The sequence below is a fragment of the Sceloporus occidentalis genome, unplaced genomic scaffold (assembly GCF_023333645.1).
Source record: "Sceloporus occidentalis isolate IW3139 unplaced genomic scaffold, rSceOcc1.0.p SCAF_33, whole genome shotgun sequence".
NCBI classification, from domain to species: Eukaryota; Metazoa; Chordata; class Lepidosauria; order Squamata; family Phrynosomatidae; genus Sceloporus; species Sceloporus occidentalis.
Window position 1 is genome coordinate 5273410 of NW_028317013.1, and position 26204 is coordinate 5299613.

Consider the following 26204-nt stretch of genomic DNA (forward strand, 5'->3'; position numbering starts at 1 on the left):
TTTACTAGTAAATATTAATTCACATGTAAGCTATTTTTTCATATTTAATAAAAACTAAGATCGAGAAAAATGCATTTGTTTTTATTTCCTTTTATTTGCCAACCTGCCCCCCAGTTATGCATATCTGACCCACAGACTTGCCACTCTGCCCCAATAAATGCCTTAAACCCCTATGTCATGATTAACTCATATAATGTATTGGATGCATGGAAGGGTAACCCAGCAGAGGTGGTTCGTTTCTTTGTTTAAGCATTCAATGAGTTAATCTGAGGTTGATTTAAATGTGTTTTTGTGCATGCCCTCTGTATCTGTTCTGGCTAGAGGTGTCATCTTCCCAAAGGACCCCTGTGGTGATTCATGGCCTAACTGATAAGGACCCTGAGTTATAGGAATTCCATTCCTATCTTAAGTGGAGGGGTTTCCATCACCTTTACCCCACCATAACTTATTGGCACATCAAAGATGGGACCCGATTCTTGGGGATGGTGTCATATAATCGGACATGTGGTCAGAGGGGCGTTTGCTTGCAAAAGTCTGATTTAGGGACAATGCAGCGACCTCAAAGCAGAACTCCGTGATATACTCTGATCGGAACAACATCGTAAGAAACCATCTGGACTTAAGGAGTTCCCACGGGCCTACTTATTGGAGAAACTTGTGAGTGAGGGTCCTGTGTTTAAGTCCCATTGTTTTTAAGAGCTGTTTTATTTTTATTTTGTATGTCTTGTTTTTTGTAATTCTGGCACTGTGTAATCTTTGTCTTTATGTTATTAAAATATTCAAAATCTAAGTCTGTCTTTGGGCTCTAGTATTGATATCCACGAACCCTAAGAGAGGATAACACGTTACCATATTGTTAAGTTCTACAGGATATATATATATATATATATATGTTGTTTGCCCGGGGTGGGTTGATATATATATATATATAGAGATAAAGGTTCTAATTCGGATTTCTCACGAATCCGGTATCAAAATCGTGAGTGGTGGCAGACTACCTGGTGGGATACAGGCAGGATTTGGGGGTTAATTTGGTGTAACTTATGCCTTGTTAAGGGGTCAAGTTAGTAAATCCAGAGGCCTGGTGCTATTAACCCCTTCATGCCCACACCCTCCACACAGTCACGGCTTGGCAAGTAGTCCTGACCGTGACACCCTATATGCCACTCTGCCCCCAGATACGCCTTATACCCCCTTATATGCCACTCTGCCCCCCCGAAATGCCGTAAACCCCTTATATGCCACTCTGCCCCCTAGAGATGCCTTATACCCCCTATATGCCACTCTGCCTCCCAGATTTACCAGTGCATCCCAAGACTTGTCCCTGGTGTCTAGTGGGGGCAGCTGGTGGACGTCTGCGCAATGTGCAGGCAGCAACGGAGGTTACCAGAGAGAAGGATCCAGGTCCCCTGCAGCTCTGCGGGATCTGGATTTTAGTCTTATAGTCTGGCCTCTATTTGAGGTCCAATTATAAGACAACCTCGAATATAAGCCGAGGGGTATTTTTCAGAGTATTTTCTCTGAAAAAAGCTTGTCTTATATTCGTGCAAATCTGGTATATTCCTTGAAGCATCCACAACTGGTTGCACCTCATGCAAGGCTGCTGCTTTTGTTACTTTACAATAGGCAACTGCTCAGAATAGAGATGTCTACTCATTCTATGGTTAGTTAGGGTTTGTTTCCTAGATTGACACCGTCACATAAGTTGAACACATGGCTACAATAAGAAGGCATGATAACTGTTATGAAGGGTGCAGAAAAAGCTTTACATGATAATCTTCAAATGGTTTCTGGAATTTATTTTATTGGTTTATGAAAATGTATTGCATGCTTAAGTACTAAAACATGACTTATAAGGAGCACTAGGTAACAACTAAGCAACAACATTTTTACCTTTTTCTGTAAGACATGAGCTAACAGACACTGTGCTCCTGCCGTGGACATTGTTATTTTATGCATGGTTGCATGTGTGCTCATTTCCCATCAAAAGATGCTTGAAAAGTGGTGTGATCAACAAAGCAACCAACTAAATCTTGTTGACTGAATCCTTGTATCAACCACTTTTTGATAAGACCACTTTTTTGCGCCACAATTACTGTATCTGCTCGATTATAAGAGGAGATTTTTTTCAGAGCAAATGCTCTGAAAAATACCCCTCGTCTTATAATCGGGGTCGTCTTATAATCAGACCTCAAATAGGTCTGACTATGAGACGACTAAGATCCAGATCCCCCGCAGCTGCAGGGGACCTGGATCCTCCTGTCCCCTGTCCCCCCGCCCCACTTATCGGTACTTCTGAGTCCCCGGTGCGTAGCTGGGGCAGCAGTGCGGGGAACTCTGATCTCTGACAGTCGGGGAAGGTCTGCACGATGGACGCAGACAACCCCCGCTGCTAGCCACGCCTCCTTCCGGCTGCAGCGTAAGTGCGTGGGATCTACACGCTGTCCCGGCTACATGACAGGGAAGTCAGAAGCACCGGTAAGTTTGGGGGGGGCGGGGGGAGTGTTAAATGGGGGGGCATAAGGCATTTCTGGAGGCAGAGTGCTCTGTGAAATGCCTTTTAACCCCTCTTAATGCCACTCTGCCTCCAGAAATGCCTTTTTAACCCTCTATACGCCACTCTGCCTCCTGAATGCCTTAAACCTCCCTATATGCCACTCTTCCCCATAATATGCCTCTTAACCCTCTAAATGCCAGAGTGGCATATAGGGGTATAAGGCATTTCAGGAGGCAGAGTGGCACATAGGGGGTCAAAAGGCATATCATGGGGCACAGTGGGGCTTTTTATGCACATGATTCTATATTGCCATTCCAACTAATGCAATTATGAATTCATTAAAATCCTCTAACTCCTTAGGGACCGGTGTTGAAAAGCATACACCCCCTAGGTTGTTTGGTTTTGACACCGGCAAAGTTAAATCCCTGTCAGTGAACAGAGATATCAAATCCAAATAGGCTGGCTTCAAAGATGTTTCAAATAGGACATGAACGCATGATGACCAGATGTGAAAATTCCAAGTTGAAAAATGTGGCCTTCGAGCCACCAAACAACCAGAAAACCCTATGCATGGGTGGTATCATTTTACTCAGGAGATGCTGCTTTACACATATTGTGGTATTTGGCAGTGCCATATAGCACGAGCTGTAAATTAATTCCTGAAATACAAGATGCTGATGGCAGCGCATGGAAAGTGTTAAAATACCATTTGAAATACCCCAGGGGTGTCTAGTTTTCAAAATATATATGGTTTATGTCCTCATATTAGAGAGATTTTTTAATTCCTAAAGCACCATACTAGTTTCACTGTTTGGCAATAGGTATTACAGCGCAGAGTGCTCTTTTCACTATATCAAACAACGGAAAGGTCTGCTCTGCATGAACATATTGCTGTGAAAGTGAAAAGTCTGGTTTTCAAAATTTTATAAAAATTATTTTAATACAAAACTACCGCCTATGACCACAGGAAAGATGGATTTCAGCATGTACTGACTCCTGAGCTTGGTGGCTTAAGCCATGCATGCCCAGGTCACATGGCATTCTCCAAATCTTTCCAGGCATCCTCACCCTATCTTTGATTTTTAGATCCCCATTCATAAAACATGTTTCTTTTTTTGCATGTAGAATGAGTAGATTTGTGCCTGTTGGTTTTCTCTTCACTTCCTATTTATTATAAATACTATATATGCCTGTTGTTAGCACCCAATTCCGTCTACCACTCCTCATTTAATTTCAAACTTTAATTACCATGTCATAGAGGAAAACCTAAAACTAAATGAAACCTAGCACAGTACACAAATTCACAAATTATTTTTGATTCTCATAATGTTGTGGTTTCAACTATTGGATCCATTATCTCCTTTATTCCCAGAGTCCACACATCATAAGCACTCAGTGGTTTGGAAAGCAGCTTAGAAGAGCCAATGTTGCAGACTGAATTCTTTCTTTGTCATAAAATATGAGGATTAAGCCCTCATCAGCAAATATGCTACAATTATAGTCCATCATTAGCAACCATAGTGGTCTAGCTGCATCTCACGCAATGCCAAGAAATGTACAGAAAAGCAAACAGATTAAGAAGAAACAGAGTTTCTTAAGAGCTATGAAATCAGGCATGAGTTACCTCTCAGAAACAAAAAGAATGCATCTGTTTTAATGAAAAAAGAATAATAAGGCACAATATGTATAACAGATACGATGAATAATGGAATATCATCATCTTATGGGCTGAAAGTGGTTTACTGTGAAATAGTGTTATACTTACGCTTATCTTCAAAAATGTTCTTTGACTTCTTATAGACTTCAGAGGGGTCAAGTTTTGGGGAGTTGGATCGTGCAAGATTTGGGGGAAATGGCAAAGGTTGTGGAAGAGGTTCAGTTGGGCCAATAGCTTCAAGGCTTCCAGACAGCTCCTGTTTATCAGATTTCTGTATATAAATGAAGAGAAACATAACATATAATACATCCATTCCGCATTCCAGAACTGATGCTTGGGTAGTGACACACAATACTGATACTAACTTAAAAAAGCCAGCTAAAACTGTAATTCGGAGGTTATGATTTATAAAGTATTATGATTAATAATTTTAACACAATTTGGAAGCAAACTGTAGGCAAAACTACCAAACTTTCCATACAAAATAAGATCTTATAATTGAAGTTTTCAATTCCTGTTTTAAAAGATGTATTGTTATAGTTATTATTTATTCTGTTTTAAATGCCACTATTTAGTTTTTTGGAAACTTTTAAAAATTCCTAATAGAGAAAAAACCCCCATCAATTTTCAGTTGCTTAAGGGCATACACTGAGAGAAGAATATGTTTTTATCAACTGATGTCAGCACAAAAATGGATAAAAAGTGCAGGCTCTACTATGGTCGCCTCGCCATTTAATTCAGAAAGGGGACTCACCACTTTTGATATTTTGGTCGGAGATGGAGGACCTACAAAGAAACAAAAAACACATCAATGCCATTGTATATCATATTTTTATTTGTTAAACAAGCTTCTTCTGGTGGCATTGAGCTGTTTAAAGGGCAGTAATGCCCTATTTCCCCGCAGTGAAACCAACAGTGTTTCAGGATTGATATATAGTTTAGGACTGGCCGACAGCTAAGTACCACGTGAAAAGGCTCTGTGGCGTTTCACATAGCGACATTAAGACATATAGACACATAGTCTGCATAGGACAGCAGGAGGGGAAAGGAACATCTGCATAAAAATCTCAAGAATACGTGGAGAGGTCTGTGCACGTAAGACACAAAACATCTGTAATTTATCTTGCTACAGCATATAAAAAAAATTCTCAAAAAAGCATCTGGTCTTTCTCAAAATAAAGGGAACAGTTACATCGACATTTTTTTTTTTACATGAAAAACACTCTAGAACAGTTATGTCCTTTACCCTTCCATGGCCTAAAACGTCAGTCAGGTAACAGTTTAATTGATAACACAAAATGATCAAAAAAAGGACCTCGGAGAAATACTACACTGAAATTTATACATCCTTCTACACCCTTCCGTCCTATTCATCAAATCTCACAATGTTCTGAAAAACGAATGGCAATAGCTGGGAAGTCTCCTGGTTAAGTGCTCCTCTCTGTCTGGGGCAGGGGAGCAGCATTTAGCCATGGCCACTCCATACCCAACTTCCTGCCCTCCTAACCCCTTTAATACTATCTGGGGTAGGACTGCCCATTGCAAGCTTAATGCGCTTGTCCTGTCCTGTGTCCCTTTGTCCTCCTGTGGGACTAGACCTGCTTCCTCCGGGATCCACTCCTCCAGAAGAGGGAGACTCCCAGGAAGATCCCCTGGGAATTATATTAATGAGCATGCAGAGGGCCGAACTTGGCTCTGTTACTTAAAGACTATTGGCTGATAAGCGACACATGTACAGGTCACCTGCTGATACACACCGGTACATGCTGTGTTATATTAAAAATGTTATTGTTTTATACAGCACCATAATATTCCGCAGCTATGTACAATAGATAAACAGGTGACAAGTAGTATATAACATAAGTGATGAGGGCCCTGCTAGCTTACATCTTACGTGATGTAACTGCTCCATTTAAATTGTACAGTGTTCCGGAATTCATGGCACTTAATAAATAAAAGAGAATAATAAAAAAATAACAACATATGAACAACATATGAAAACAACATTTGTAGATAACTTTTGGGGTACAAAAACGTTTGCGGGAACCAAGCGACCCAGAATGAGAGTGAGTATGAAGAATATTCAGCTTGACTCCAGCTATAGATTATATATATACGGTATATATATATATAATTTTAATAGTGTTCTTAGGTAATGATCTACTATTACAGCGTCTTCTTGATAAAAACCACAATATAATTACTCCAGAAGTGCTGAAGCACTAGATCACTACTAGATCACCCGTTGTAAAAAATATCAAGGAGGGCTCTAATCTCAGTACAGATGTATGAAGTACTGCATGGAGATAAACAATAAAGGAACAATCTCATTATCTACTCGTAATACCATGTATTATTTACCCGTGCATTACTAGGGCAACTGGAAGAAGTTTAATTGATTTCTTATAAACATGGACCAATCACAGCCAGCTGTATCGAAAAACTCACAGCAATTCATTCTAATTCTAACTGGATCTCTTATTTTTCAGATATCAGGTTATGAAACGTGGTTCATTTTTATTATAATAAATATGCCAAAGGTCCGTTAAAAGGCTTATCAGTGCCGGTTCTCAAATCAAGATTTTGTACCAATGGTCTAATTTATTAAGGCAAAAGCAATCATCCAAAGCATTTCAATTGTTTTTATGGGGAAATATGGTGTATATTACATACATACACACACATTATATATATATATATATATATATATATATATATATATATATATATATATACCGTATTTGCTCGATTATAAGACGAGGTTTTTTTCAGAGCAAATGCTCTGAAAAATACCCCTCGTCTTCTAATCGGGGTCGTCTTCTAATCAGACCTCAAATAGAGTCTGATTAGGAGACTAAGATCCAGATCCCCCGCACCGCTGCAGGGGACCTGGATCCTCCTGTCTCACCCCCCCCCCCCCATCATACACACTTACCGGTGCTTCCTGCTGTATTGCCGGGGCAGCGGGTTGACGTCTACGCGATCCGCGTAGACAACGTCCGCTGCAGCCGGAAGGAGGTGTGGCTAGCAGCGGGGGTTGTCTGCGTCCGTCGCGTAGACCTTCCCCGACTGTCAGAGATCTCTGATCTCTGACAGCCGGGGAAAGTATACGCGACGGACGCATACAAACCCCCGCTGCCAACTCCACCTCCTTCCGGCTGCAGCAGAAGGCGACGTCAACCCGCTGCCCCGGCTGGAAGCACCGGTAAGAGAGGGCTGAGAGGGGAGAGGGGAGAGGGGAGAGAGGAGAGAGGAGAGGGGAGGGGGGGAGAGAGTGTGTGTGTGTGTGTGTGTGTGTGTTAGTTAAATGGGGGCATAGGGCATTTCTGGAGTGGCGTTAAGGGGGCATTTAATAGAGCACTCTGCCTCCTGAAATGCCTTATACCTCCCTATATGCCACTCTGCCCCATAATATGCCTTTTAACCCCCTAAATGCCAGAGTGGCATATAGGGGTATAAGGCATTTCTGGAGGCAGAGTGCTCTATACAATGCCTTTTAACTCCCTTAATGCCACTCTGCCTCCTGAAATGCCTTATACCTCCCTATATGCCACTCTGCCCCATAATATGCATTTTAACCCCCTAAATGCCAGAATGGGATATAGGGTTATAAGGCATTTCTGGAGGCAGAGTGGCATATAGGGGGTCAAAAGGCATACCATGGGGCACAGTGGCATATAGAGGGTTAAAAGGCATATCATGGGCCACAGTGCCATATTGGTGTGGCAAGCCTGGGGGCAGATGTGCGTAACTGGGGGACAGGCTGGAAAATACAAGAAATAAAAACAAAAAAAATATTTTTCTCAATCATAGCTTTTATTAAAAAAAATAGTTTACATGAATTAACATTTACTGGTAAAACTTTTTTCCTTTAGGGTCGTCTTATATTCAGGCTTTTTCTTTTTTCCTAAGTTAATATTCAGATTTTGGGGGGTCGTCTTATAATCAGGGTCGTCTTATAATCGAGCAAATATGGTATATATATATATGCTAAACATGGACTCTAATGAGAACCTATCCCACTTTATTTAATGATATCGTTATTACTCTTCAGCATTTCCATTAACCTTTAGGATCCTATAAAGGCCAAAAAACTCATTGTTACTCTAACCACAAAAAAAAATAAAATGTAATGCTTAACCCCTTTACTGCTGGATAATTCTCTTCTTTGCTATGCAGTAAAAAGGGAATTGAAAGATTGGAGTTTGTAATAGGTAGTTCAAAATAAATATTCTGTTATATTGTCATAATGTGGCTTTTCACCCTTTTGAGTCCATTAAGTCATCAAACACATGAATCAGCCTTGATAAGGCCAATCAGATTAAATCACTGTTAAATCAGAGCTCGTAAAAGGGCAGCATCAGATCTATTAGAGTAACTGGCATATATCATAGACTGCCTTATATGCAAGTATGTGCTTATTAGGACAGCCTGTAAGTGGACACAATATAATTGCATTTAACCATTTCTGTGCTACAGCAACCAACAAGGGTTTTATTTACTGGCCTCATTTACAGTGTGATTAAATTCTGTAAAAAAAAAATATAAAAATGTATGCTGCACCTGGCTCTGAAAACTAACAGTTATTTGCCAATAACAGGTTTTGTGTGAGATGTTAAGGGCACTCGGTTGTAAATTAAAAGCCAGTAGTAATTTACAGAACTCCAGAGTCACTGTTTTTAATGGCTGATTCTAATTAACCAGGTTGAATTCACTGCAAATTAATTCAGCCTGGTACGGGCTTGTATGTTCAGCACATCAGCAACGAGATGAAACCAACACGCTATTCAAGCGTGTCACTAAGACTTAAAGATCCCGCTCCATATGGAGAAAATCTGTCGTTTAATTACACAATAACATAGAAACGTTTAGGACGACTTCTGTTTCTATAGCAAGAATGTACCAGTTCCTCCACAAGGGTGCATTCAAATCTGGGAAACAACCATAAGGTACTGTCAAATCAGAGAAACAACCATAACTGAATCCAGCACCAAAAACCATACTTTTTTTTTTTTTAATTATTGTCTAATTGGGAGACATTCCTCATTTCTGAAATCCGACCTGCCTCTATCAACAAATACCCCTCTGATTCCTTTCAGCAAAGTCAATTAAATCTGTCCAATAGTACCTATGTGCAGGGACTCCACAACATTATTGTATTCCCAATCTCTCTGGAGAGGAACTACAGCCAACATATACAGCTGTGCAAGCATTGTGTGAGTTGGCGATCCACCATGGGTATAGAACTACCTGCTTGGCTACCATTTTTATAGTCATAACAGTATTGCAATAGTCCTATGATACTCACCTCCTCTTAGGATGCATAGTGGGACTTCAGCTCCCACTGGAAACTGCTTTAGGACTTCAACAACTTGGATGTGCGTCAGGTTCTGTACATTTTGGTGGTAGATCTCTTTAATCACATCTCCTTTCTGCAATCCTGGGCACCACTGGCTATCCAATATCATTTTAACTTTCTGTCCCATTGGACTGTCCGCAATGGCAAAACCAAAGCCCTTGGGGCCTTTTAACAATGGAATGGTTACAAGCTCAGGTTGCGAGGTCCCAGATGATGCCAACGATGTCCTTTGTTCTTGTAGGTCTACTGAAGGACCATTTAGTCGCCCATTAACCAGCACATGGCCCGGCTTTCCATTTTGGTCCAAAATTACCACCCCGGATTTTAACTCCTGACTTCCCATGTCGCCATGAGTGGTTAGCTGTCCATTAATAAGCGGAGGAAGTGCATTGACTGAGTCAACAACTGGATCATCACTGTCTTCGGGGAGGGGGTAACCACGACAAAGTGTCATATTCACATACTGGTTTATTGGGATCAGTTGGAACATCTGGACCACTTCCGCGTGAGTGTGACCAAGAACACATGATCCGTTGATGTCCACAATCACATCACCTTACAAAAAAAAAGATGAAAGGTCAGAGGAGAACATTATTGTGGATCTGCCACTTTCCTAAAATCCTATGTTTTACAGTTCATAATGCAATGCAGTGTGGATAATAAAATAAGCGATATAAGCGATGTGAACACCACAGGCACTGGGAACTTCACATTCTTTTCTCAGGATCTGCGTGATTACGGAATTATCTCCCACCTATTGTGAAGTTGCTGATGGGTTAAGGCAGGCTTATAAGGGTAGCTAAGGAGAAGAATGATCATTTTAAAGACAGGACATTGATTATGTAATGATGGCTCTGCCACTAGCAGCAGCAAATCTCAGCTTTCATGAGGTGTATTTTATAAATGAAATACCTCCAAAACAATTATACCGGCTTGCAAACAAAAGCAGAAGCAATTCTTCAATAGAATAGTTCAGACTAAATATCGTTAAGATAAAAGCTGTGACAGTTTCCCTTTAGTCTTCATAATGCGTTGTACTTTAAGAGGCTCTAACAAACAATGGTCTGTAAGATAAAGAATCAAAACACGTACAAAACATGGTGGCGAGTAAAAAGATAAGTCTTAAGTTCAGGTTTGCTCACCTCTGTGGTAGAGAACAAACAGAATTTGAAATTGAAGCTAAGTCTATGTAAAAAGCAAGTAACTGTAACATTAGGCCATTTGCATATAATGCCACATTTTTGTCAGCATGATGACATTACTGCATTGTGGAGAATAGCGCCAGTCTGCAATTCGGTATTCCACAAAACCAGAGTCTTCCTAATTCCCCATTTATTTTTAATGTTTTAAACATTTCCGAAATGAAACACATTTCTCCACTGAACGCAGAGAGGGCCGTTTATTCATTACTGTTGATAACAGCGGCAAATGGCTTTCGGGAGGACTTCATTTCAAGCACTTGATGCCTGAGTGCATGTTACTATACAGATGCAATTCATTTCCTGAGCCAAGTCATTAGTTGAACTACTCTGCCTTTTTCGGGCATTATACAGTCAGACATACAGCTTTTGTACAAACATTGATTGACAACATCTGAATATCAATAGTATCCAGCTTTAAAAACATTCACTCGGAACTGTGGCACTGATGTCAAAAAGAATATGCAGTATTAACGTACCATATAGTGACATATACTGTATACTGTCTTGACCAAGGCGTGGTAAAGGAATAAAGTATATTTAAATATAACAAAAATATATATTAATAGCATCTATTTCCTTGTAATTACATTAAAAGAATGTCAGGCAAAGTAAACCGACGGCAGATGTCGAACAGGACGCCAAACCTATGGTCAACAACCTTGATGGAATACACGCCCTGGAGATTTGCCTGTTGTAGTTCAGCTTTTGTAGCACGTTTCCTTTAAAACTGTAAGGCCCCCCAAATATGCCTCAAATTTCCTTTCTTTATGCCTTTATGTAGCTACTGCATTTCAATTACATATGTTAATAGGTTTGCCCGAGGGTTAACCATTTGCTTAGCGAGCATACCTGGTGCAATTTTGCCATCTTGAGCAGCTGGTCCATCCTTTAGTACATTCTTCACTTGCAAGAACTCATCTGGTCGGTCCCCTCCAATAATGGTGAATCCAAATCCCATGGTACTTTTCTTTAGTGATGTGCGCAGAATTGCACCCTTTAGTTGGGCAGGATCCCTGGTAAAGGACGACTTTTCTGGGTCTACAAAGGGTATGACAACAAGATGTGTTCAAACGGTACATCAATGCACCATTTGCTGACTAACCCAAAATCTGAGAGCATGCGGAAAAGGTTATCTAAAGCCATTCCATACAAAAAAGTAGGCATCTGTGGACATTAATGCTTGGGTTTTGAAGACCATTCACAGGGGGTGAGAGTTACTTTCTCTTAAGAACAATTAACATTATGCACAACTGATCACTGTGCTCTGTATTATTCGAAAAAAACCTGCATTTCTGAACAATGCAGTTTTACTATTTTTTGTGCCACTTCAGTTTTAATTACCAAATGCTTCTGAAGGAATGGTGTCCCACAAAACCACCATGGTTCTCCTTTAAGACAGTGTGAACTGCTTGTAACCAGTCATATAAACGCAAACTTTTAGGGAGGTGCAAGGGCCAAGATGCAACAGGTAGGACTGGATGCCTTAGAAAATTCATCTCAAGCCTGTTGTGCAATTGCGTAGATGTCATCCAGCATGAGCAGAAGTGATGTCAAGGTCATTCTCGCCATGCTGCGTGCAGAGATAGCCCTGAGTTCCTCCATCAAATGTGTGGCTGAGTGTGCTGTGTGCACTACCATTGAATGGTTTGATCGGACATTATTTCTAATGTTGACAAATATTTATAAAATATATTGATTCAAAACCACTGCTTAAAGCCTTTGCTCCAAACCCAGGAATGATCTGAATATCAGTGTGTTGGGCATATAATTTCCCTTTAACAGACCCAAATCTCCAAGATGCTCTTTGACTGCACAAGACCATTTTACAACTACAATTTCAGAATATTTACTGTCAGCGCTCATCCTCAGCTTTGGGAGACAGTAAATAAATATACCTGGGTGTATAGCTCCATCAGTGGGGGGTGGATTCAGTTGACCGAGCTGCTTTTTCCGCTTTGCTTCTAGCACTGGGTTTTCAAACTGTGTTTTCTGGTTGATGTGACTGCAAATGCAAATAAAACGTATAGATACAAAAATCAATTTAGCAGACTATCATCAGTGCATAATCCATTTCTGTTTTTAAAAAGGATTAAATTATCATCTTTCTGGCCAATTCTGTAACCCTGCATGTAGTAATTAGGTTAAGCAGATTTGGTGAAGTGATGCAAAGAAGGTTTGGGACAGAGCAAGAACCAAAAGCTATAGTAAATGATTTCATAAAAAGCCTCTTGTGCTTTCCACTCAACCTGCAAGTACTCAATAAGGCGCGGTCAAACATTTGTCCACGCACTTACAGCCGGAGAGAGGACCAGAGGAATGAGTCACCTGCTTACCTCCTAAGTGTCCCGTTTTTTGGATGGCAGTCCTAATTTCCAGGGCACTGTAAAATCAACTGTGCTGTTGTACCACACACCAACACTGCAGCTCCATGGTGGCCACGCCACAACTCCACTACAGCTGGGTACCATAAAGTGGCTCTTCCGGTGAGATGGGTGGCTGTGTCTCTGACCCCTGCCCATTCTCCCTCTTCATATATCCCAACACAGATGTCCCAATCTGGACACCTGACATGTTGGGGAGCATGCATCTGTCTCTAATAATAATAATAATAAACTGACGCATATGTTTGCATGCATAAATGAATAAGGCAATCAATTTAATTTAAAGGTAAATAATTCCGGGATTCATCTGTGTACGTTTAAATTCTCATTTTCTCGGAAGCCAGAGTATGTTTTTTCCTGGACATTACATTCTGTGTGATATTCTGGTAATTCTCTAATGAAAAAAATGTAGCCGTTTCCGGTCACTAAAACGAATACTGCATATTTATCCTTTTTTTTTTTTAACAATACGCCAATTACACCCAATACTCCCAAAAATGCTGAAATGTTCTAATGGGGCACCACTAAAAAAACACATACCACAAAAAAAACACATACCACTTTTACTCAAGAGCTCATATTTAAATATAAAAAGAGAAAGGAAAACTGATGTTGCTTTATCTCTCCATAGTCAGTGCACACGATTCCCGGCAGGGAGTTTATCCAGAGCGTTTGCCTGCCCTGCTTCAATGTGACGCAAGCAGGATCCTTACACAGAGCTGTCATCGTGACTGGTGCTTGCAAATTAACAGACTCCCATGGTATTTCCACAATAGCATTCTGCCGCTGCAATTACACGTTTAGCGGCTTTAAAGTAATGTGCTACAAGCTGGGGGTATAAAATTAATTAACCCCACAGAGGAAACTAAAAACTCCACGGGTAGATACGCAATTCACAAAAAAGTCAAATAAAATTACTAAATGAGCGGTGCAACTGCTCCATGCACACACAATGTACAGCATTATTTAACATTCAACATGATTTAATTGTTTTCATTACCGGTGTTTAATTAGCCTTAACTTGGCTGGTGAAAATGCGTACCGCGTTGTTGGGTCTGTAGATATACCGATATTCAGCAAGCATTCTGAGCTCCTAGAACTCAGGGACATCTGGAGTAAGCACACTGAAGATGGGCAGTTGGATGATGTTCATATACCTGGTGCTCTTCTTCTTCCGGGTGATTGTATTTGTAAAAGGACGGGGCGAGCTATGTGTAGGGACAGGGCTTACCCTTATAGCCTTTAGCTGGAGAGAAGCGGGCAGGAAAGTGGGCGCTGTTACGAAACATTACATGTCCAATGCCCATCTGCTTCTCATAGAACGTATGTATAGCAAAGGTCTGGCACTTTCTAGAAAGAGAATTTAAACCTGTACTACTGCCATATGTTTGAGAAAAAGAAAAATGGAGGCATTAGGCTTCAAAATCATTTTCACAAATTTTTTTTGGAAAGTTTATGTTTGCAATGTACACTTCATGTGAAGTCCAACTAGACTAGAATGGTGAAGCAGTTGGGCATCCTTTTTGAGTCTTGTCAGCAACATTAAACGCGTCATCATACATTAGCAGCAAGCCATCTAATAGCTGTTCATTATCATCACAGCACTAAACAGGTGTTCATGGCATTATTCCATAATCAGGAGATTAATGATAATTAAGATATTAGCACAAATGGCTGGTGTTAAATTCAGTATGACTTGGAATCCTCTTTCATCTAGAACAGACATTAAGGACCTTGCACCAGTGCCAGAAAGAAATAATGGCTCAAGCTCATTTCTTTCACCCTGGTGTTTTGGAAACAGTAACATCATCCTTTGAAACTATGGATCAAGGTGGGAGCAATAGGGTTGTGATTTATACATATGCTACAACACCGAAGATCAAGCAAATGCTTTAATTTCGTCTCCTCTAAAGGGTGGGAATGGACCGTGCTAATAGGGCATCTAAAGATAATAAAGTATCTCGTATTTTATTTATACAATTACATTTATGACCATACTTTCCGCTGTTTCTAAAAAAGTTATTGTGACTTTCAAGTTTTCAGAAAAAAGGGGAAACAGAGTTCCAAAAAAAAGGAATATCAAGAGACGAAAGAAGGACAGAGGAAATGAGTATCATAGCTTTCATGTGTTGTTAGTGACGCATTTCTACAATTTAGTGTCTAATTTATCGCACTCGCAAATCTCTCAAAGACCACTTTAGGAGAATATGACTTTAAAATTCACAAAAGTCGTTTCAATGAGGATATCGTTATTTTTTAAATGGAATACAATAAGTTCTGCACATTTAATTCCACTCCCTGGTGTTCCAAAAACAGCAGGAAATTACAGCAACCAACTATAGTTTGCTCAGAGATTTTACTCTCAGACGTAGTTAAATATTCATATGCAGGCAACAGAGACAACCAGATCAAACACCTCAGCCAATTCAGTATTAGTCTGACATCCAAGCCCCAGGCAAAGTATATCACAATACTGAATTTGAACATTTATGCAGCACTTGCCACTGGGTACTAAATCCACCTAATTCTAAACAACTATATCTACTTTGTATTCTAAGTGTATTGGTCCTTTTAAAGGTGCTGCTCCATCTATTTTGATGACTTTCGAACAGAAGACAAAGTCAAAAAGGCTCTTGGAGGTTTCTGTGTTGCTTATGAGAATGGACAGCTATATCTGCTACAGATTATTTACTTTTGAGTGCCTGCTATTGAGTGCAATTAATCATTTGCTTAAATGGAACAGAAGCCTTTAAAAGTAACACTCCAGCCATCATACACACGTTAATGCAGTCACTTTAAATTCCTGTGTGTTCGCCACGTATGGGGATACTGAAAAACCCTTACAAAAAAATTACTGCATTTTTTCTGAAGTAATACTGCAGTTTTTTGGACATGAAAAAACTGCAATACTGCACTTTTACTGCATTTGTACTTCACTGTACTGCAGTGTTACTGCTTTTTTTTTTATATATTGCAAACCTACAGTTGTACTTCAATGTACTGCAGCTTTATTGCATTTGTACTTCCGTACAAAAATAACTGCAGTACAACTGCAGTACAGTGAAGTACAAATGCAGTAAAAGTGCAGTAAAAGTGCAGTATTGCAGTTTTTTCATGTCCAAAAAACTGCAGTATTACTTCAGAAAAAATGCAGTAATTTTTTCGTAAGGGAGTACCCCCATACACACCCTTTCTCTGTTCCCCAGCTATTTGCCGTGCAGGAGATGTGTTCAGCTGGACAAATCTCCTTGCGCATGATATATTTACATACAAACAACTCTTCAGGGGGTATATTATTTAAATGGAAGCGCTTTCAAAATGTAGAATCACAGAGGAGCTTCTTCATATTTAGTTTTTTCAGAAGACTGCATATTAAAATCATCACAAAATATGTTTATATGCAATCTTCTTTTGTGAGGCTTCCTAGAATATTACCTTGTCCCTTTAAAGAAAGAAAAAATCTACTAAAAAAAATTATTAAAAATGATATTACGCTCAAGATAATTCTTTGAAAAAATAAGCATTTTCCATGTAATGTATTTTACTATTTCATTCTTTAAAGCAGCGTGTTCTAGAACTGATGATACACAGTGCTGAATAAAAGGTTTTGCTCTGTAGTATATACTTTCAACAGCGGTAATGGACTTTTGGTTTGATTATGAAGCACTTGAAGCTAAGAGTTAGAGCTCAAAATAGAGGCATCTCTCCTTGGTCAAAAGAGCAGAAGACAGAGTACAATGTCAACCCATTTATTAACGGTACCATGATAGCATGATTCATACCCTTTGCAGGGCTTAGTTAATCCAGCATGACCACATTTATATATGGGGAACAAATAATAAATAATATATGAGTATCCAGGCCAAGTAATGTTTATGTGCTTAAGAAAAATTACTCATGTGATTATGCTAATTCAGCGTGGATGGGGTTTTCAAAACAGAGCGCACAATTATATTGGATGGGAAAACAACAGAACATAAAGCAAGAGATAATGAGCATAAAACCATTGACCTAGAGCTATTTAGACAAAGTAGATGCTCAATTTCTCTCTTTAAGGGTCAATCAGGTGCCAAGGCTACTTAGTACCTGATGTTGGCTGTGCATGTAATGAAAAGGTCCACCCAGCCATATTTTGATGCAAAATATACATTGGAAATCAGAGCATGTGATGCGTTCTTTAGTTACTGAAGTGACAAAATGAGACTTCTTCCTAATTTACCTCCTCCCTTGCTTAAAACAGGAACTTACGTAATGAATTGTAACAGTGGCAGCCATACATGACATACACGTGTGCATGACAGCTGCTATTTTCAGCGCGTTCAATGGGAATGCTACATAGCATGTACAGGGGGCATAATTAAATATGCTTCCCAGCGTCATTTACACACAAACTGAATATGCAATAGCATTAGTTTGGGGTATTTTTTATGAGAACATCTTAAAGTGGCTAAAACAAGAAATTAAAACGGTACACATTCCTAGTGTCCTGTTTTGTGGGGACAATTTTTGGGCACTGTTCCACTGTCCCACTCAGCCACCTAATTTTTGCAACAGCGATCATGAGCCAGGTGTTGAGAAGATCTCTCGTCCACTCAGCAGACATCAATCGTTGCTCCTCACTGCCCCCTTTTGGAGTGGAATGCCAGGATATAGTATCATATATCCTTGTATTCTTCTTCAACAGTTATTGTTATTATCTTTTATTTATATAGCGCCAACACTTTACGCAGCGCTTAATACAATACATATATTCAAGGGGTCTGGACAAGATGAGAATTGACAGACTAAGACAAACCGATACATTAGGTAGAGAGGGCCCAGCTCGCAAGCTTCAAATCTTGAGTTTGTAAGATGCAGGTAAAAGTAAAACAGGAATTAACAGAACATTACACAGAATGCCACATATGCACCAATCACTATCGCACGCCTTGTCGGTGACACACTGTCCCTGAAAAAGTAGACCAAAGTTCCTGGTCACGTGTGGCCACAAAAGTACTTGTCTGCCTTATAATATCCACATGTGCTTATAGAGGCTGCATTGCTTATCTTAATGTGGCTGAACTATGTGTTTTACAGCAGGCTACATGGGCCAGATGGTTCTTACTGCGGCCTGTGATGGGCAGGACCAATGAGAAATGTAAGGTTCAAAAATGTTTTCGTAGATGCTTCAGGTGTACAGCTCCATGCTCATATATGGTCTCTACCTGTGGGACTGTGAGTAAGAAGTATTTACAACCTTTAGAAACACAATACCAGACCTTGATACAGATAAGGATTACTAGCTGGGATTATTTTTTTATTGAGGCACAATGACTGCCTCCCTACATAGTAGTGTATGTATATTATGTATAAAACCCGAAATGTAATAGAAAGCCAAAATTCTAAAACGATTCTTTTCTGCTACCAGACATACATGCTGTTAGGACACCATCTTCCCATTCATGCATGTCCCAAAGTTTTTTTTAATAATTATTAATATTGATTACGCCAATTAGATATACGTATAAAGCAATACAAAGCGGCATTTATTCTGGTAAATATTCTTTGGCCTCAGCTTCCTACATGTGTAACAGACAGGTCCCCAGGCTGCCGGAAACCTTTCCATGCAAAGCGGTATTTCTGTTATTCACCAGATGAGACAGAAGGCTGGGAAATCTTCATGGCTCCAATAGATAGTGGCATCTTAGAGGACGTTTATACGCACATTAAAAAATAATAATAATAAAAACCGTGCAAGGATCAGGAATGACAAACATGCCCCCGTTGTCTTCAATGGAGCAAAAAATATATGTGTATATACACTGCCAAAAAGAAAAGTTCACATGACATCTTAGTTCTGTTTATTCCAGGTGAAATGTCCTCCATATCAGATCGCTCAAGGGGGCTCCTGTTACTATGGAAACTCAGATTTGCTTCTAAATGCCATGGCTGGTAAATAATGAAAGCCACCTTGACTCAGAACAGGTTAACGCCATATGCAATCACAGTGAATCACTAGTTTTAATATGCAATAAAAAAATCAAACTGCATTGCAGTGTGTCACAGGCCTCCAGGGGACAAAATGACTAACTATGTAAGGGGCATCCAAGTTTCTGGTTGGCTCAAAGTTAGAACAAGAAGGTAGATAGGAAACACATACTTTGCTTGAACCCCTTTAACACCTGAGAAGATATTCAAAACGTTAATCAAATCAAGTGCCACAACTAAAGAATATGCGAATCATTCTCATATATGTCTGCTTACCAGACAGCCCTCTGTATAACACGGAAAGTTAAAAAAGGGTTATAAATATGTTATTACCGTATTTGCTTGATTATAAGACAACCCCCCAAAATCTGAATATTAATTTAGGAAAAAAGAAAAAGCCTGAATATAAGACGACCCTATAGGAAAAATGTTTTTCCAGTAAATGTTAATTCATGTAAACCATTTTTTTTTTTTATAAAAGCTATGATTAAGACATTTTTTTGTTTGTTTTTATTTCCTTTTATTTTCCAACCTGCCCCCCCAGTTATGCACATCTGCCTCCAGGCTTGCCACTCTGCCCCAGAAATGCCTTATACCCCCTATATGCCACTGTGCCCCATGATATGCCTTTTAACCCTTTAAATGTCACTGTGCCCCATAAGCCTTTTAACCCTCTAAATGCCACTGTGCCACACTGTTTATTATAGCTTCACTCAACACTGAAGGTCAAGAATATTATTATTATTTTTGTAAAACTTGCCCCGAAACTCAGGATTCACTTAAATGGGAAAAGCGAGAAAATTATGCCAGCTTCATTGTATTAACCTCTTTTGACTTTGGACGTCCCTGCAACAAATGTAAGTATGGCCCAAACTTGTGAGTCAGTTAACAATGAGGACCTGCATATTGTGGGTTTCTGGACTTTTGGATGCAGGAGCACTGCCTGGCTTTGCAGCGGTGAACATGATTAGCCTCTCCAAAAATTATATTGTCAGCTAGTGTGCATTTATCTTGGTTCTAACGCTGTCATGATTGCAAGCTGCCAAGTTGGCAGCTCCGGAGGGGAACAAGGGCTTTTTGCTAAGCTGTCATAAACACGCACATTATAAAGGCCAGTACTCATTCAGTTAGACAACTCATTCTCTGCTCCCGCAGCTCTCGACACACATAGCTTCACAAGTCATGCACGAAAAAGAAGAAAATGCACACACGGTTCTGTGTGTATAGAGATTGTAAACTTATGAGCAGGGCCCTTTCTGCCTAACGTATCTGTTTGTCTTAGTCTCTCAGTTCTAGCCTTATATACCGAATATATGTTTTGTAAAAAGTGCTGCGTAAAGTGTTGCAGCTATATGAATAAAAGATGACAATTATAATAATAATATGTATATATATATATATATATATATATATATATATATATATATACACACACGCTATATGGACACAATTCTTAATTATGGAATTTTTTCAATCAGACCCATTGCTACAGGTGTATAAAATCAGGCACCTAGCCATGCAACCTGCATTTACAAACAGGTGGTATTATTGAAAAGTGAAAGTGTTTAGGAACAGCAGCAACTGAGCAAGAAAAGCGTATGGCCACGTAAAGTCACAGAGTGTGGTCACCCAGTGCTGAGGTAAAAGTCGCCAACGTCATGCTGATTCCATAGCTGACGAGTTTCAAACTTCCACTGGCTTTAATATCACCCCCCAAAAAAACTGCGCGACAGGAGCTTCATGGAATGGGTTTCCATGGCCGAGCAGCTTCATGGAAGCCTCGCATCACCATGTACAATGCCAAGCGTTGGATCTTGTGATGTGTGAAGCACGGCACCACTGGACTCTGGAGGTTCTGTGGAGTGATGAACCCCGCTGGGTTTGGCAGACGCCAGGAGAACGTTACCTGCCTGACTGCACTGTGGCAACTGGGAAATTTGGTGGAGGAGGGAAAATTGTTTTTTTTTTTTTAGGTTGGCCTAGGCCCCTTACTCCCAGTGAAGGGAAATCCTACATACAAGTTCCAGAGTTTAAAAATGTAACAAAAGCCCCTTATACTATAGGCAGACGAGGGAAGAGATGTCAGAGTATATGTATGCTTAAAATGCCAGCAGTTATTTACCAAAGTGTTTGCAAGGTGTACAGATACCTTCATAACCTCACTTAGCCTTCATCACGCTGTGAAGTGATTGAATGGCTACATACTGTATATGTCTGTCTGGGCTTTGAGTCTCATACAGCGGGTGCACGGAGAAAGAGGCAAATATCCCAGAAATGTTGGCGCATTTGTGTCTTGGTAAATAAAATGTGGCATACGTGCTATTTAAGATTTTACTGCTGATGCATAATCTTTTGTGCTGTACTACAGATGAATTTTTTCTGACTCCTAAAGTACACATACATTTGTCCACTTTTCCATAAACCCAATGAAAATAAACACACATTGAACATTTTATAAATAGTTATATATACATGCAGATATTCTATAACTAAGATTTCAGTCTCCCCCCCCCCCCACCACAGGACATGGCTAAATCTGAATTTATTAAAGGAACAGTCTGTGACCTTTAAATATGCCACAACTGTCTCTTAATTTCAGAACATGGCAATAAAGACAAAGCCCAGGGTAAAATGAATGCTAATGGACTCTCAAAGTGCATTAACAGAAAATCTCAGTTAATGTTTGCCTGGAACCATTTGGAACTTCACTCTGCTGGGTTGTGAGCTAGCTTCACTTTATATGTTACAATATAACGGTAAATTTAGTGGTATGGTTATAGCTAATACTAGGAGAGAAAACACAAAGGCGTGAGCACTTGCGGTGCTTTTTAATTTACCTAATTTTAATCTTGAAGCTCCCATTTGCAACATCGAGGGTATAATTGTGCAAAATGTCATAATAGACCTATTCTAAGAAAAGGTGCGACTTGTGCAAACAAGGCAACTTGAACAAATATCCCTAGTTCAGGTTTTACTCGTGTGACAGGCCAAATAACCGGCTTTATGCTGTCTTCGCAGCACATAAAGCTAATACAGGTTGGATCTTCAGCGTTTCTGTCGAAACCATTGGGAATGACCTCTAAATGAACCTTTTCTTCTACTTTTAGTGACTAATGGAGTTAGACACCAGGCCAAAAACCAGGACCAAAAACCAGAAAACCAAATGGGTATTTATTCACAAAACCTTAAACTGCACTGTTTCATGAGACCAAACCTAATATGGGTGTTGGAGCCCTACCTACATTCCCGTATGTTCCAAAGAGGACCGACAGCAGTACTGCCAACATAAATTGCATGCACCATTACAGGATGATAGGCACACATTCTCTAACTCTTAGAGTTTTATGGGTCCGGCAATTCAACTGTTGATCTATCAGAGATATCTTTTTTTTTCTTCTATCTTGTCTTCCCCTTTATTATGTGAAGAAAGGTAAAAGTGGTAGGGCCACAGTGGCAACCAGATACATAGTTTTCCTCTTCTTGGACTGGAGTCCCCATATAAGCCTAAGGAGCACCAGTTTTTCTAGAGGGGGCTGTAAGACATTTTTTTATTGATGATCTGTATCATACAGAATGTCACAATGAAGCTTTTACGGAGGATGATGGTTACTGAAAATGGAGTTTGTTATCTGGTGTCATGCAAAACGCCTATGTTTAAGGGTAAACAAGGCATACTAGTCAAAGAAGAGAAAATATAGTTTTTCTTAAGTCACATCATGCCATAAAGATTATCTGGAATCCAGGCTTAGACGAACATTCAAGCAGGTCATTGTCAAAAGATGCCAGATGTCCTGTCCCGTGCGTCATAAAATCCTACAGGGGACAAGGGTCACAGAGGGGAAGCAGCACATAGCATCTTCAGTTATGATTTGAGAAATATGGTTAAGTTTCCATAACAGAATCAGAACATGAAGATGTTCTGTGTGCTGGCAGTGTGACCTCCAGAATGTTATGTTACAAGGCAGGAGAGAGTTAAAGAGGTTCTAAGAAGTAAGAATAGGTCACCTAGCCATCAGGTTGATAGGGGTGTTTGGTACCTGCACACTTGTAATAACCCGTACTATGTTCTATGGCTAACACTGTACAACGCTATAACAATTTCCTGGAACATGACAAGAGACTTAACATCTGGAGATTCCCATAGATTGTTTTCTGTGTTTTATACTTGTTTATTTTTATAATGGTTTTTTATACTCTATAGGTATTTTTAAATACGTTTAACAGAACTTGGTGGTGGCAGCGAATAAAGTTCTTGGGTCGGGAGTGAAAAGGTATGAGGTTAAGGTATAATTGCTCTGGTAGAGTGGCTAGTGAGCCCACAGGCTGTTTTTTTTTTTACAGTTAACCATTTGCGCCCATGTTCCCCCTTAACATCATGGTGAGAGCCAGCAAGGCAGTGGCTGCTGCTCCTGTTGTGTTTAAGGGGCTTCCGTGATCTTTGGTAATACTGACTGACCATATTGGCAATAATAGCAGGTCACACGGTCAATGGAAAAGCACAAAAGCCTACTTCATGGTCAGTAGTGGGCATTTACATAGCACCTCCCATATGACCAGGTATTCTCAGATTGGTTTAGACCACTGTCATGATTGACTCATGGAATATAGTGAATACATGGAAGGGTAACCCCAGCAGAGGTGGTTAGTTTCTTTGTTTAAGCATTCAATGAGTTAATCTGAGGTTGCTTTAAATGTGTTTCTTTGTGCATGCCCTCTGTATCTGTTCTGGCTAGAGGTGTCATCTTCCCTGTGGTGATTCATGGCCTAACTGATAAGGACCCTGAGTTATAGGAATTCCATTCCTGTCTTAAGTGGAGGGGTTTCCATCACCTTTACCCCACCATAACTTATTGGCACATCAAAGATGGGACCCGATTCTTGGAAAAGGTGTCATATAATCAGTCATGTGGTCAGAGGGGCGTTTTCTTGCAAAAGAGCCTGATTTATGGACAATGCAGCAACCTCAAAGCAGAACTCCATGATATACTCTGATCGGAACAACATCGTAAGAAACCATCTGGACTTAAGGAGTTCTCACAGGCCTACTTATTGGAGGAACTCGAGAGTGAGGGTCCTGTGTTTAAGTCCCTTTGTTTTTAAGAACTGTTTGCTGTTTTATTTTTATTTTGTATGTCTTGTTTTTGTAATTCTGGCACTGTGTAATCTTTGTCTTTTTGTTATTAAAATATTAACAATCCAAGTCTGTTTTTGGGCTCTAGTATTGATATCCACAAACCCTAAGAGAGGAAAACACGTTACCATATTGTTATTAAGTTCTAGAGGATATATATATATATGTTGTTTGCCCAGGGTGGGTTGATATATATATATATATATATATATATATATATATATATATATATAGATAAATGTTCTAATTCGGATTTCTCACGAATCCGGTATCAAAATCGTGAGTGGTGGCAGACTACCTGGGGGATACAGGCAGGATTTGGGGGTTAATTTGGTGTAATTTATGCCTTGTTAAGGGGTGAAGTTAGTAAATCCAGAGGCCTGGTGCTATTAACCCCTTCATGCCCACGCCCTCCACACAGTCACGGCTTGGCAAGTAGTCCTGACCGTGACAACCACGGCTGGAGAGACTTCAGTCATGGTTTGATCATTCAACTGGAATGAGACAGGTAACAAAAAAGGTCCAGAACTCTTGCAGATACCCAGGACCTATAGGGCTGCGGAGTCTCCTGTGGCCAGAAGGTGTATTTCTGGTAACTGTATGCTTGTTAAGGTCACATGTAGTTTTAATTTCTAATGTAACTAAATGTATGTCTTCGTATTCATTTTGTTTGTATAAACTGTAAAGTTGTAATTACCCTATTGATATATTGCTTTAACATTATGATGTATATCACTCTATGTTGCAACTGTATTTTACTATCCATATGTTCCACCAAAATGCCTTTTTAAATATTATTGTAGTGGCACAATTAGTTCTGCTGCAATTAAGCAATTAGACAATAAACATTGTATACCATTGAGTAGAGTATACTTTGAGCTAGTTGTGCATACCATGCAAGAAATGGGCAGTAAAAATACAAAAAGAAAAACATTGGTATGTTATTTAAATGCGCCATCAGAACATGCATTTACTCCATATTATACATATGCTAATTAACCCCTTTCTTGTCTTGAAATTCCTTATTTCCCAGGAACCCTCCAATCAGGAAGGAGACTGCATGTGCATTATGGGATGAGATGATCTTGATAAAGAAACACGTACTGTGATGACAGATAAGAACCATTTGGTCATTCCAGTCTGCCTGCCAACAGTCCTTAATTCCATCTCAGATTGAGGATATCCATACGCCTATTCAATACATGTTTAAATCGCTATCCTGTGTTTGTTTCTATCACTTCTGCTAGGAGGATGTCACACTTACCTACCACCCTCTCAGTAAAGTTAAACTTCCCTCGTTACATCTAAGCCTCTGAACCACTACTTGTAGATTGGGAGTTCTTGCTCTAATAATTCTCTCCTTTTAAATAAAGGTCCCTCCTTTACTTTCTGTATCCCTTTATTTATACAATTGTTTCTATTGCATCTCCTCTCTCTTTGCTTCTTCCAAAGCTATACGTATTAAGACATCTTTTTCCTGCAAACCATTTACCTTTTAGTAGCCCTCCTCTGAACTCATGTCATTATCATGTCGATATCCTTCTGAGGAAGCTTTCAGCTTGAACATTTACTGCAGATAAAAAGCCGAATCTATTGATTTTCTCCTGAGGAAGCCGAGAGGCGAAACGCGTTGAGAAGTACCTGAGGACTACCTGATAGAAGCAGTGCGTTTTGGATATTTACCTTAACCCCTGAACTTTTTGAGTTGAAGTGCCTGGCAAAATCTACTATCCTGTAAGTGTATTCCAATTTTCCTACAACACGACAGGAGGATACTGCACCATTGGCCTTTCTCTTTTATATCCATTTTAGAAATAGAAGAAATAAAGAACATTTTATTCTGAAGAGCCTGTATACCATCTGTATTTTGTGAGTGCACCCACTACACATCTACACTATATTATTTACTTGATATTATTGCACTATTATCTCTTTATTTTTCTTCCCCACATGTACATGCGCCCCTACATCCGTGTCTTTTTCTGTTGAACACTGAGAGGAGTGTTATTT

The 26204-nt window shown here is 39.7% G+C and overlaps 1 protein-coding gene across 1 annotated transcript in view; it reads right to left on the bottom strand.

Moving 5' to 3' along the window:
* LOC149298379 (membrane-associated guanylate kinase, WW and PDZ domain-containing protein 3) overlaps window positions 1–26204 on the bottom strand; it is a 152919-nt gene that overhangs the window by 16029 nt on the left and 110686 nt on the right. The window contains exons 8-12 of the mRNA XM_089487457.1: window positions 12611–12717; window positions 11565–11753; window positions 9463–10068; window positions 4909–4940; window positions 4263–4425 (exon numbers count right to left, since the gene is read on the bottom strand). Of these exons, the coding sequence (XP_089343583.1) occupies window positions 4263–4425; window positions 4909–4940; window positions 9463–10068; window positions 11565–11753; window positions 12611–12717 (1097 nt within the window). The remainder of the gene's footprint in view (window positions 1–4262; window positions 4426–4908; window positions 4941–9462; window positions 10069–11564; window positions 11754–12610; window positions 12718–26204) is intronic.